Source organism: Belonocnema kinseyi, chromosome 7, assembly GCF_010883055.1.
Source record: "Belonocnema kinseyi isolate 2016_QV_RU_SX_M_011 chromosome 7, B_treatae_v1, whole genome shotgun sequence".
Classification (NCBI taxonomy): domain Eukaryota; kingdom Metazoa; phylum Arthropoda; class Insecta; order Hymenoptera; family Cynipidae; genus Belonocnema; species Belonocnema kinseyi.
In genome coordinates this window covers 130,158,725-130,173,614 of record NC_046663.1, presented here as the reverse complement: position 1 = coordinate 130,173,614, position 14,890 = coordinate 130,158,725, and the positions used below count along the sequence as shown (strand labels likewise).

General features: G+C 38.0%; 1 protein-coding gene across 2 annotated transcripts in view; it reads left to right on the top strand.

Moving 5' to 3' along the window:
• Positions 1–13,734, top strand: part of LOC117176251 (nucleoporin p58/p45) — a 130,356-nt gene extending 116,622 nt beyond the window's left edge. For both annotated transcript variants that reach the window (XM_033366407.1, XM_033366406.1), the window contains exon 7: positions 12,962–13,734. In XM_033366407.1, coding sequence (XP_033222298.1) covers positions 12,962–13,149 — 188 coding nt within the window. In that variant the 3' untranslated portion in view covers positions 13,150–13,734. The remainder of the gene's footprint in view (positions 1–12,961) is intronic.
• Positions 13,735–14,890: the final 1,156 nt, after the last annotated feature.

Sequence of the window (14,890 nt, the reverse complement as noted above, 5' to 3'; positions counted from 1 at the left end):
CTCTTCCACCTTCCGGCAGGCAGAGCTACACTTCATGGTTTGAAACGAGCATGAAAACTTAAATTATAAACTGTGTTGCGATGCAGCACATCACATCACTTAATTGTATTAAAAATGCGTCCGTGACTGATAATATATACCGTGATAGCCCCGTGACAATTATTCAAAAAAAAAACCCTAAACAAAAAATGCCTTCGAAATGTTTGACAGTAACCATCTTAAGTCTGAGACACCATTTTGAATAATAATGATAATAACCGTCTTTTGCGTAAGTTCATCCGCGGCTCGAGGCGTTCCAGGAGCTGCTGAAGCCTACAATTTTTCACATAATATGAATCACCTAGAGGCGACTGTTGTCACCTAAAACGCTCGCAGCCATTGTTAAAGTATAACAGTGGTAAATGATGAACTCCAAACTACACCATGCTTCTAACTTTGTACTTACAACATGATCGCGAAATATTTTAAATATCGTATTAAATTGAGTTATAACAGCCTCATATTATCAGTCACTTGACTAAGTGCGTGACTATGATGAAAGACCGGGTTCACCTGAGAAAGATTTGAAAGAAAATAATAATTGTTTTTATTGGAAATGCTAAAACATTAAATTATAATTGTGGTTGAGTTTCGATTGAATAAAACAAGATCACTTTGTAACACACAATATATAACATTTATTTTCACGGCTGAAAAGTATCTGCCTGTTTGTACGAGTTGATCAGTATTCGGGGGTGACGATACATACAGAATGGGTGTCGACAATTTGTACAAAGTAGGAGTCTGATTGGCTAAAGACAAGATTGGAAGAATCTTCGAAGTCCATTGGCTAAAATTCGGAAAACCCCTAAGAAAATGGTTTGGCTCTAGTCAGGCTTGTTGGACGGTTGACTACTGTAAAACGATTAAGGAAGGTCGGAGATCTAATCCTTAGCACTGAATAGAGCATCACGCTTAAGCAATAAATACGTAAAATACGGAATTTTGAAGAGGCTTACAGACGTTGTTTAGGATTCAGACATAAAGAGGAGATACAAAAGGAAAGTATAAAATCAGCTAGATTAGAATCTCTGTAGTTGACGAAAAACTTCTCAATTGTAAATTTCAGAGGCTTGAAAGAACCAAGGCAATTTACAAATTTTAGGAAGTGAATTTAACAGATTTTATAAAGCTCTTCTTAAGATTAGGGTACAACTGAGTAGTAAATTTGACGACATACCCTAAAATACATTGAAGATAAAAAATTATAGTAAATATATCAAGTATTCAATTTCTTCGAAGAAAAAAAGATGAAATCAATTGTTACGTCGTAACAATAATAATAATAATTAACTAATACTTCTCTCCCTGATTTGCTGCCTGAAGATGTTGATCTCTGAAATCTGAACTGTGTAGTTTACGAAGAGGCGGTTTCCCTGCTTAGGGAAAATAGAAGTAATGATACTTCAGTACGCCTGAGCAAGACTCGCGAGCGTATTGCAAAGCTTCAGTTTAAAATTAAAATTGCTAGACGGTATGCATCAAATGTTCAGCGCATGATTAGCTACATAACATCAAATAAGTCCACTCCAAAAGTTAGAGCATTTGCTCAAAACTTACGGGAAGCTAATCATACGCTGAACAAGTGTAAACTGTTGACCATCAAGCAGCACTAGACGCAAAAAATAAGAGGTCTTTCAACAACTACAGGGCGCCTTGTAAGGCGAGTAAAGTGGGTCCAGGAAAATTCCACCTTTTCTACTCAACCTTCTCGTCTTTTCAACACAACGTCATGTGCCGTTAAAAATTCGCGTAGTCGAGAAGAGATTCAGGTCTTCTGGAAACAAGTATTTGGAGATACTTATAAGCTAGATGAAGACGCTTAAGATATCTCACTGTTTCGTAACTTTTTCGAGAGACTACTGTTGCAACGTTTGGAAGATTGTGTCAAATAATTAGAGCTGACGAAGTGAAGAAAGTTATGGCCAGAATAAAAACTTTTCAGCGCCATGGCCAGATAAAATCAACCATTTTTCGTGGAAGAAGTTCACTTCTACACACCAACATCCAGCTCGTATATTTACTACTTTCTTAAACGGAGAACAACCCATCCCGCAGTGGTTTGTTGAAGGACACACGGTACTGATCCCTATTACCGGAGATTTGTCAAGCCCAAAGAACTACCGACCAATAGCTTGTTTAAACACCAGCTACACGCTATTCACTGGCATCCTCAAAGAGAGGGTATTAATATCTATCCAGTGAGTATGGAGTGCAATAGTTGAACAATGCGGATGCATGAGAGAACTGGCTGGTTGCAGAAAGAACTTGTTAATAGACAGAATTATTATCCAGGATTCCTTCAGGTATCGACTGAATCTATCCATGGCTTGAATTGACTACCAAAAGACATTCTATAACACGAACAATGAGCTATTTATTAAGCTCCTTGAGTACCTGCAGGTACAACCAAAAATAGTAAGATATATGAAACATTTTGAAACAAAATGAAACACAACAAAATGAAACACAACAGACAAGATTTTTCATAACATTCGACAAAAGACAATTGACTGCAAGTTTTGTCACATATAAGAGGGTGTCTTCCAAGGAGACTCTTTAAGTCCGATACTTTTCAATTGTGCTTGGCGGGAAAAGCTTTGGATACCTATGTTTCCCGCTGAACAGAAGAGAATTTAAGGCCAACCACCTTTTATACATGGATAAACTTAAACTTTTTGCTTTAAAAAAAAAACCTTGCAATCCTTGTGGTGACAGTAAATAGGTACTCTGAAGCCATTGGCATGATCGTTGGACTGCACAAGTGTGCCTGCGTCCATCAACACCAAGAAGACTAGAAAATACATCAACGCGTGACGATCGGGATCTTCAACTCATATAGATAAAGGGGGCAGAGGTTTGCTGAGCTTAGAGTGTTTTCATCCAAAAACGGTTCTAGCTACAGCCTGCTCAGTTCTAAAAAACACAGATTCTATAATGCGCCTCGTACGCCTATATGAAGTCGTAAACCTTGCGGCGTTTCTCTACCGAGTCGCAGATAGGGCAGCAGAGGAGCTTCGTCTCCCATTTTATTCCAGCGACAGCACACATGACCTAGCTTTATTAACACCTTTTGGTGCTTAAAAGTCGTGTATTTCTTTATGCATGTCAAGACGGCGTTATAGACACATTAGTTTACCGTGAGTGCATAATGAATGTACCTGTATTAGATACAAACTTCCGAGTGTACAAGCAAGAGTCAGAAACGTTTGGACATGTTCTCAGTGGATGATCAAAGTATGCACGCTTCGGGTATATAGAGACACACAATGCCGCTCTAAAACTGTTATATTACCATCTGTGGCATTTCTATCGTGTTAATCTAATGCCCGACTTACCATACGCCCAAGGGGAACTGGAGTCCGTTGTAGAGAATGATCAGTGTAAGATCTACTGGAATTTCTCGTTTTCCACCACCGAACGTATCAGTGCCTTGGAGGTTTGAAAGCTTCATTTCTTAGCCAATTCAAGAAAATCCCGGCTTGCCAGCATCAGGCTCAGACGATTGCAAGTCAGTTGCAAAAGGCTGTTCTTATGGGATCACTGCATCTGGTCCGACAACACTGTTCCTTCTAACATTGTACAAAGCTTGGTAACTAAAAAAGTGTCTAGAGGTGAAACTTTCACCTCCAACTGTGCCGTCGGCCGCGTAAAGTCATCCGCGGCTTGAGACCGCATTCTAATGTTTTGCGAATTATTTAAGGAACCATGATCGTAGCTTCTGGAGCCCACAACTTCTCTCATAAGGATTTGGCAACCGTTAGAACGTTGGGCCGCAGAATTATGCCTTCAAATGCATTTTTTGTCACAGAAAGGAATCTAGATCCACCATGGAACGTCAGGTTGTATATGGATGTCAGCAAAGTAAGTTGCAAATTGGGTCAATTAACTCAATATAAAAAAGAAAACAGAACCGGAAAGCTCATAAACCATGTTACTAAAATCATTCACCCTCGGCGCATGAAGAGTTTCTATCGTTACCTGAGTGTTAAGAAAAATAACCAGTAAGACACCAGGGTCCCTAGATTGGACATAGTGCACAACTTCTGTTACAATCAACTAACGAGTGTGCATCTTGCGTTGGCAAGGTGTTTTCAGATCATTAAACACCCGGATCTGATGCCAGGCTTTATGCTCCAGGGTACTGCGTATATGTTACCCGAAAAACCAGATACTCAAAATCCATCTGAATTTCGACCAACAATTTATAAATGTCTTACAGCTATCATTGCAGATGAGTCACTATAGACGCTGTTGCCATGACTCAAGCTCGTTAGCATCAAATGAACTTTTGCATGGCATACAGTGACTACAATCAAGCGTTTCCTTACGTGCCGCCTGACGATTTGCTTGAAGTCTTTAAACTTTTCTAAATCTTCCGATGCATTATTGACTTCTCAAGTCATGCGATGAGGTTCTGGGGTACAAGATTAATGTTTTTTGATCAGGAGACTCTTTCAGTCTACTATGGGTCTGTTTAGCGTTGAACCCATTGAGAAAAACACTAAACAGCATGTCTCATAGCTTCCGAATTCATGATAATGAGGATGGTCATCAAGTGACCCATCTTCTGTACATGGATGACCTGAAGCTGTACACTAGAATAGTCCAGAAACTGCAGCAAGTGATTGATGCCACAAAGCAGTTTTCCAATTATATCCACATGGAATTCGTACTAGACAAGTGTAGAATAGTGCATTTAATCAGATGAGAATTAGGGACCGCAGACTTAAAGAACGAGTTTTAAAATGCATGTTACATCAACACGTGGTTGACCGGTACCGATTATGTGGATATACCAACTAATCCATCGAGCACATTATTGATCGCTGTCGCGTGATGGCTCAGAGAGTCTATACGCACAGACATTATGCCGTAGCGGGCTTTATACATCAACAACTTGCCCTAAACCTAGGACTCCTAATAGAATGGATGCCTTTCTATAGATACATTACAATGCCCGTTTTAGAAAGCGAAGATTATATCTTATACAAACGGATTATTACATCCGGGCAAATCGACCTTACATCATGACGTGAGAAAAAAAGGTGCAAGAGTCTATATCATCGACATTGCTTGTCCACTAAAAACCTGTGGAGTAGCAGAAGGTAGCTCTAAGAAAGCATCCAGAGGTGACTGTTGTCACCTCAAACGCTCGATGCCGCTCGTAATTGTATACAAACAACATCAGCTTCGATGATTGAGGTTCGCGATTAGAGTTAGAGGTTCGCGGTTCAATCCCTGAGCCAGTACCTCTGGATATTTTTCCAATTATCTTCACCGAGGTTCTGGTGGTTCGGATCCCACATTAAGCTGTTGAACCCCTTATCATAAACTTCACTGCAACCCAGTCCATGAATGATAGGGCTGTTTAAAAATCATTCTTTTTCTAATTATTTTAAAAACAAAGAAAATTACAACCTATAAGATTATGTATATGAAGTATTAAAATTAAAAATGTGTTCAGATATTTTCACGGGCCTTTCCACTAGTTGGACAATATTTTATGTCCCATTCTACGATGTTGCGGTTAAATCCGTAAAGGTTGGTATTTTATTTGTATTATTCAGTTTACGTATTTTCACCGTATTTTCTGTATCCCCAATATAAATAGAACCTTTTATATGTTTGAATAAATCCTAACTAATACCGTAAAAGAAAAGTTTAGTTAGAAAAGGGACAGATACAAAAGTTTGTGGGCACTAATATCAAGCGCTTGTTCTGCCTTCCCGCGTTCGGTTTGCATAGTTGCGACATTGCCATGCACTCCGCTTCTACTGCAGACTTAAATCAACTTTGAACTTTTAATCATATTTATCAACTTTAAAAGTATTTTCAAATTTGAAATTTACTGTGCGGTATAACTAACAATTTATGGTTTTATTTATGATAATTTTTTAGAAGATAATAACCAGACCGGCATAATTTCAAAACCTGAAAAACCTAGAAAGACGACCATACCTACCCAAAGGTTTTTTTGGTGCGCTGAATCCAAGTCTGGCCTCAGAAATGTTTCATCACCCTAAGTTTTCGAGAAATTCTAACCTAATAGTGCAAAAAACACGGTTTTTTGCTAAGTTCAAGAATTTTTCTCAACGTGAGTAATTTTTTTCAAAAAACCAATGACGGTTCTACAAAGTTCAAAAAAAAATTACCGACCAGTTTTGTTTTGCTTCGGAGATTTGGAATGTGCAGAATTCTGGCGCATGTTTTAAGCCTTCTTATTATATGACCGTAGATGAACAGCTGTATCCCTGCAGATTCCGCTGTCCATTTCTTCAGTTTATTCCTAATACGCTAGACAAATATCGTATCACTTTTTCATATAATGAAAGTAGGAATTCACATCATTAAGAATCAATCGCACATCATTAAAATCATCATAACTACGATTCCATAGGAATCGTCAACCTCGGTCGGTCTAGTGTTAAAAAGTCCGCAAAAAGACCCTGATTATGAGTATCAAGGGTACTTTTTCGAAATATTGTACAATCCTTTTTTATACGATTTTTAAAGCAATGCTGTTAGTATCAAAGAAAAGGTTTTTCTAAAATAATACTTGGAAAGATTGTGGGAAAATACGGTATGTCTTAAAATTTTTCATGCAACGAATTGTTTTCAAAATAAAGCCTTATAAAAATGGATATATTTGAAAATACGGCCTTTTTGAACTAACATATGTGTAATATTCTATACATAGTTGTCAAAAAAGCCTTTTTTTAATTTTGGCCATAAACAACAGTTTTAGTTCAATCGGAAATTTATTTTTCCTTTATGATGTACGTGTCTTGAAATGTAATTGACGGTTCGTTGTATAGAAAAATGATAAAAGATTTCCAAATTTGACATTGATATTCCTGATCAGGAGGCTTTCGCGGACTTTTAAACCAAAGGCACTGAACAGGACTATTAGTACATACAGAAGTTTAGTACATACAGAAGTCTTACTGGCTACTGGACTATTAGTACATACAGAAGTTTAGTACATATAGAAGTCTTACTGGCTACTGGACTATGGTTATTAATAATAGAATATTTTACGTTTAAAGACACGACAAATGTAAGAATGTATTTTTTCTTTACAATTTTATAACATCTGGATATTACGAATTTTAATTGTTAGAACGTTTAAAACAATTAAATTGCGTTACTAATAGGAAACAAATCTGAAATTATTCGTTTCGTATCTCTATAACTGAAATGAAACCAATTAGTAGCCGTGGTCCCTAAACCTATACGGTTTGAAATTTCATTCCGGATCAATTTTTACATACCAAACTTACAGACTTAGCGCAAGAATCTCGTATACAGATGCAGTATCAGCTTCTAATAAGGACCAGGGTTTTCAACTGGAAGTCTAATTGGATATAATTTGATGGACTAATTACGAAAACGTTTCTCTAAGCGCTTAACAATAACTTTTCGAATGTTTTTTTCTATCACATTAATCGTTTGGCGTTTTTGCATGAATGGAAACCTTTATTGCATTTGAATGACAGTTATTTCAATAGACACTCACATTTTTGCAACTTATGAAAAGCCTTTATTAATCAATATTTTAACGTAGCATGTCTTAAGAGTAACAAACTTCTGATAACTTTGCATCGCTCTTCTATTTATATAACTTAGAATAAAATACAAGCGTATATATTTTTTCAGTACTCATAACAGCGGGCCATAATATACTTTCTCGCAAAAGCGCACTTTTTCTAATATTGTACTAAAAGATCATTCGTTTTAATAATTAGTATCCTCTGCACTCTACAATATATTGCAAAATTAACCAACACGCCATCTTCAAGTTGGAAATCCGAAAAAATAAAAAGTCTAGAAAAATGCATTTAAAGTTTTTTGATGACGGTAATCTCACGCGTTATCTTGTTTTTTGAAGTATGAATTATACACTCTTGTGGAACAGAAGCATTAGTAAAACTGTTTTCAAATTTTTCTCCAAATTTTGATGAAATTATGAAGTTTTACCTCTGGAAAAACTCTATTGGGTGATTCTAAGTCCTGCTTAAAAAAACAATAAATTTAAAAACGTGAAAAAAGACAAAAAATGGTGTCACGCTTTAAATTAAATTTCATAATACATGGATGGAAACCAATCACTTTCTCTGCGTATTAACCGCGAAGAAAGGGGTGCGTTTTCTTGAGTGTGGCCAACACTTCGACACATTCACGAGATCTCTGTACTCTCAGGCGTTCAAATGAGATGAGAATATGACTCCAGTCGTTTTAAATCCATAGATACATCCATAGTTACATCCATAGATAATGGAAAAACAGTTGTTTTTTTTTTAATCCACTTACCGCGCTTGTCGAAACGTTTGTATGCGTGCGCAGCCGATGCTTCGAGAAGGCACCAGTATCCCTTTTCTTGCGACGTGCAATACCGTTATCTCTTGGATCGAAAAGTCAGTCTATGACCGACCGTATACACGTTGGTACGCGCGGGGTCTTGTTCAATGAAACAAAGAGATTATTTATAAATGCTTACTATTATCAATAGATTTAGTGCTTTCACGATGATTTATTTTGATAAAAAGAAATATTTCTGGTTCCAATCGTGTACAAAACTATGAATCTTGCCGACGTTTCGTAAACATTACAGTTCACTTCTTCAGGGCTAACCTGAAACTGAGGTATCAGGTTATGTTGTTCTTATGGTTTTTAAAATAAAATATTATGCTCTGTTTCAAAATAATGTCCAGCTAGTGCTGATTGCATGAAATGTTTTAACCTGACTTTACTCTCATGTTCCTTTATACGTTGGCTCACCGCTCTCCCGATTTGTCCATTATAGACTTTGGCACAAGAACAAGGGATTTTTTACACTCCTGGATCACTAAGGAGTGCTTTTTTGTCTTTAGGCTTATTTAGGATTTGTCCTATTTTTTCAGGTGGTTTAAATATGGTTTGAACATTGTGTTTGTTAAGAATTCTTCCTATTTTTTCTGTGACACCTTGGATGTAGCTTTCTTTAGTTCACGATTATCATTCTCCCTGATCTCTTTTTCGATCTAGTAATTCGCACAGGTTCCAAAGAATCATCAAACTTCAACAGGTTATAGTCCCAGCTACGATTCCAGTGCGAAAAGTATGCTAGAGGGATCGAGAGTCAAGCGGGAACGGAGAGATACGTTACAAAGCCGGTCGTTGTTTAGTCGCGCTCGATCACGAAAATCGAAATAGCTATGCGAGTGAGTCCAGAGTTATAAAAATTCCCACGAATTTGCAGTTGGACACCTGCCGATGTTCGATGGGACGAATTTTCTCGGATGGAAACTCTAGATGGAAGCGGCGTTACGAACGAGCGGGGTTTTGCGACATCGTTGAAGGGGCGAGCGCGGAACCCGAGCGGTAAAACGAGGAGCTGGCGAAGGACAACGTAAAGGCGACATACCTCATTTCGAGAGCGATGGAATATAGACACTCCGCATTCGGCAGCGAGGAAGCACGTATTAATGCAGAAATTTCATGAATATCGATTGGGCTTGACCGACACGGTCGTGAATCACGTCTTTAAAGTTTGAAATATGGCAGTGCAACTCCTGGATCTCGGAGAAAACGTATCGAACTTGACGATTACGAGGGTGGTTTGATAAATAACTTGTTTCGAAATTAAATACAGCTATTTCAGTTCTTTACTTACATAATTTGTTGACGTAGTCCTCTCGAAGTGCATTTCACTTATTTTAACGTTTCTTCCAGGTTTGCGATTCCTTCATGGAAGTGTATTTCTTCAAGTCCCTCTAAATACTTGTCCACGCTCTATATGACCTCGTCATTTAAACAAATTTTTTCCCAGCCAGAAACATTTTGAGTTTCGGGAACAAGTAGTAGTCCGAGGGGACTAGATGGGCGAATAGGGTGGATACGGAAGTATATGAAAAGCAGATCGTTTAAGTTTTGCTCAGCGGCACGACTTGAATGCACTGGTGGAGTGAGCAAACGCGGCATCCACCTTACGCAAAGTTTTTTCATATGCAATTCATGATACAAAATGAAGCGTCTCCACTCAGTTGAAATGATTGTGGCCCCTGCTAACTCGTGCACTTCCATTCTTCTTTCTGCCCGAACTATATCGTGCATTTTATGCAAAAATGTTTGGTGTCACAGCTGATTTTGGGGTTCCAGGAAGTAAAAATATTCGATGCTTGTTCTGTCACGTTTTTCACTTTTTACTATCACTCGAAACGCTTATGCTTAAGTAACTAACATCGAAAGAATTACTGTCAAAATCACTTGTGAACCACGAATATTCATTAGCGAAAGTAGAGGTTTATAACCATATAGGCAAAACTCGCTGTCGCCCTTCATTAGTAAACGAACTAAGTTATTTATCAAAGGATCCTCGTCTGGCGAAGTTATTGGCTAGTCAACGTTCAAACGCCAAAGTTCTCCACGCTACATACAGCGTGGGATAGCGTCGATGTTGCTCAACAAATTCTGGATAATCTGGAAAAACGGCCTATTAAAGTGGAAAGTCAATTGAAAGCTGAAGGATTATTTGCGGCAATGAGAACCGACAGTGCGAAAGCCGACGTTTTGAAGAACAAGGGCAGTTCAAAGAAAAAAGAAGAAAGGAAGGCACGACGTAAGTAACAGGAACAAACCAGTAAGTGCTATCTCTGTGAAGAGAAAGGGCATTACGTAAGAGTATCCCCGGCGCGTAAACAAAACAAATAAAGTGAAAACGATAGCCAGTCACATGGATGCGCGTTTCGTAGCGGTGAATTCGGAAAGTGAGAGAAACGATCGAGTGTCGAGTAGAATTTAAGAGCAGTTGGCTACAGCTGGATAACAAAGAAATCAGGTACACTGACAGCGGTGCCTTTAGATACATTACGCTCCGATCCGAGTGGTTTAAAGAGTTGTGTCCGAACAGAGGTACGATGATATCGGTTGTTGACGATGGCGTGTGCGAGGTGGTCAGCGAAGTAACTATAATAATCGAAAAGCTCGTGAACCGCGTGTAGGGCAAGGCGAGGCTCGAGAACGTGCTCTATAAACCTGCTGCAGCAATTTATTTTCCGTCGGCGTATGTACATCGAGAGAACGAAAAGTGAGATTTAGGGAAGATTGCGTGGACCTCATGGAGAGTAGAGATAGTGGCGTCTGATGTCAACGGTCGAAAGAAATTTTTGAATGTTTTTTCGCGTGAAAGATGCACGAAGTGTAGGCGAAGCTAACGTGGCAATGAATAGTTAAAAGGTATGGCACGAACACATTGGATACTTCAACAAACGTGCATTGTGCGAACTTGTGAGAAAAGAGTTCGTGGAAGGAGTGAAAGTGATTCCTTCTATGACGCGTGCTAGCTGGGCAAAGCGCACAGTTCGCCTTTCAAAATAGAAGGAAAAGAAGTGGACACAAAGCCGGGTGGCCTCATTCATATTGACGTGTGGGACCGATGTCCGAGACCTCGCCGAGAGGAGCAAGTTACTTTTTCACTTTTATCGAAGATGCGTCCGTGTATAGCCACGTGCATTTCCTGAAACACAAGTCGAAAGTGTTCGAGCGCTCGAAAGAATTCGAGCCAGCACATGTCGCCGGGGATCAAATTCGAACCGAGTGCGCCGTGCACACCAGAGCAGAATGTAAAATCTGAGCGAGATAAGAATTTGCCCAATGATGTTGTGGGCAGAAGCAGTAAATACGGCCGTATATATTCAGAATTGCGTGCTGTCGTCGTCGTCGGATGACTTGGTGTGGAAGACGAGGATGAAGCGCAGAAAGATCGGGCACAAGACGTGGTGGCGGTGATAGCAGTCGTAAGGAAAGGGCCAGAGCTCTAGAGTGCACGAGGAATTGAGAAACTCATTAAGAAAAATAATACGTAGACGATCGTTCTGAAGGAAGTCGGGAAGACAACCATCGACTCACAATGGGGTTTCAAGAAATTAGTCAATGTAACGAGCCGAGTGAATCAATACGAGGCTTGCCTGTGTGCGTGAGGTTTTTAACAACAAGAAGGAATCGACTACACCGAGACATTCTCAACGGTGGTTAGATATGCCATTCTACGAATGCTGCTAGCACTTGTCGCGCAGCAAGATCTCGAAATCGTGCTGTTCGATGTGAAGACAGCGTTCCTCTACTACATTCTCGACTAGGAGCTTCACATGGAGGTTCCTGAGGGACTCGATAACAAACAGACAATGAACGGTGCCTTTAGTGTAATATGTAGACGTAATAAGTTGCGTTACGATTTAAAGCAAACACCACGGTGCTGGAATCGTAAGTTCAGTGTTTTTCTGATACTATTTAGTTTTAAGGAAATGAGTGTTGGTAAATGTATCTATACCGGTAAACTGGAAATGATCTCGAAAATAAGCGGATACCAGACATCGTGCTCGCAGTGAAAAATAAGGGTAAGTTTTGAGTGAAGAGAATATTCGCCTATCGAGTTGATACAGCTCGTCTAGGGATCGAGTATGAAAGTGGCTGCAGCAAATCTGAACGCCGAAATTCGAGTCGAGCATATTCCGTCCGAGATGCGAAAAGCAGATATAGTAACGAAAGCTTTGTCAAAGCAAAGTTTCAGACGTCTGCGTGACAGAGAGTGTGTGTGTGTGTGTGTGTGAACAAGCACTCAAGCGGATGGAGTTGTATTCTATTTTTACTATAAAACTTTAAATGTATTCCCTTAGAGGTCGCAGACATGTTTTTTAAACCGATTGCTTTGAGCACGTAAATTATAACTTTGTGCTTCGTACGCGATTGTGCTTAGAGTGTAAACATGTAATTGGAACAAAAATAAGTTAAGAAAGTTTTAGGCAGAAATGTGATACATAAAAAGCAACCATTCGTTATCTCGACTTATTTTCATAGCTAGCGTACCTATAATGAATAATATCATAATCGAGCATGCATGAACTTGATAATCATACACACCATGAAATATTTTCTTTTACAGTCTGGGGAAACATAACGCCAACACCTTCAGTGACTAGCTTTTCAATGGGAACAACTATGAAGCCGCCAACAAGTGGTTTAAATTTTAATACACCCATCAACCTGACAGCTCCACTGTCAGCATCAGAATCAAATTCCAGTTTTCAACTTCAAAAGCCCCCCTTGGGTAACAAAAGGGGGAAGTTTTAGCTAAATCTAAATTAAGTTTGTATTCGCTACATTTTTAATTGCAGTATCCCTAACTGTACATTTAATTAATTTCTACGTTCGTATTTCACTCCAGTTGAAAGAGCACAGTTTATTACAGATTTGTAAAATCTAGAATAATTTTCATATGGTTTTACAGCCTGTTCGTAAAACTAGAATGCAGATAAGTGACAAACTAGCAATAAGCCCCGTCGAAAAAATTCACACTAGACTATAAAACTGTTTCCATACAGAAAACGAAATACCCGCACAAGTAAGGTTGGATGTACATTTAATTATTGGAAAACGAAGTTTATATTACTAATATATTTTTTCGTTTAACTTTTTTTCTGTCCACGAAATGACACAATCACTACTGCGTGGAAAGAATTATTTTTCTATGGGTCATTTTTAATAAATTACTGTAAAAATGTATGACATTTATTTATCATCCAGAATTAATAAGCAAAAAATGTTTAGTTATTAAAATTTATTCGTGCAGATGCTTCGAAAGTACAGCAGCACTATCTACTTCAATTCAAGTAGAACGAAATAAAAGTCACGTCTAATTTATTTTGATTCAATTTATAGTGAAATTAAAAAAGTGAAAATGCAGCTATAAAATCCAATTCAAAATGTTATTATTGTAGGTAACCTTTACTTTTATTTTGGAAGCCCCATTTAAGTAAATCCCAGTTAAGTCGTTCCGAGATTTCAAGTCCTCGACATTTTAGTGTTTCGGGGACAACGGGACCGAAAAAGAGGCAGTGTTCGCTCATGGGTGAAAAATAGCAACACAGCGTCAAAGCCGGCAGTACTCTCAGCATGTAAGTTGAGCCAGTTCTTAGCATGTGTCCAAATCCCACAGAAATTTTTCATCTGGTGCTAATGTTTAAGTTCAGAGTGAAAAAATATTGTGTTGCAACTCAAGGGAAGGCCATTTAGGACCAGATCCGAGACCGCACTTCAATGAGATTTCCAGTGTATATACAAATTAAAGTGAATCGGCACTACCAATGAGAATTTTCAGAGGGTCTTGTACACACGAAACAATTTTTTCATTTTTCTTGTAGTATATATATTTACTTTTTTTTACAAGTTTATAAAAATATGTCAAATATTTTCATTTAATAAACTTGTAACGAGTATAACATATGAATGGGTTAGTATAAATCTTGAATATTCGCTAATACTATCTATTATTTTACTTTTTTAAGATGTAGTTTGCAACAGCAAAAAAAACTTTTTATTTACATTTTTATAAAAATAGAATTTTATAAACTGATTCTGATTTTTGTTTCTAAAGTGTTTAAGAATAATTGAAAGTCATTTTATAATATGAAAATAAAAGAGAATAAAACCAAATTAAAATAATTGAACTTATCTATAAATTTTTCTTGAAAATACAATACGAGTACAAGCTTGTAAACAAATTAGTTCATTGTTAGGTATTCATAACATAAAACTTACATAAAAACGGCTTGGCGATAAATTATATTGCACCTACTTGTATGATTGGTATTAATAACCTGCACGCGTCTTGAATGCACGAACTAGCATTTGCCGCCTGAAACAAAATAGAAAGACGAGTTTAATTTATATTACAGAAACGTAACAAGTTACTTTTATTTGCAATTCAATAGAACTAACAAGGAAACTATCCCAGGTGTCCCTCACCGATTTTGATGAAACTGCAATATGTTGTAATACATCGAAAAATAAGAGACACGTATTTTTTTTTATC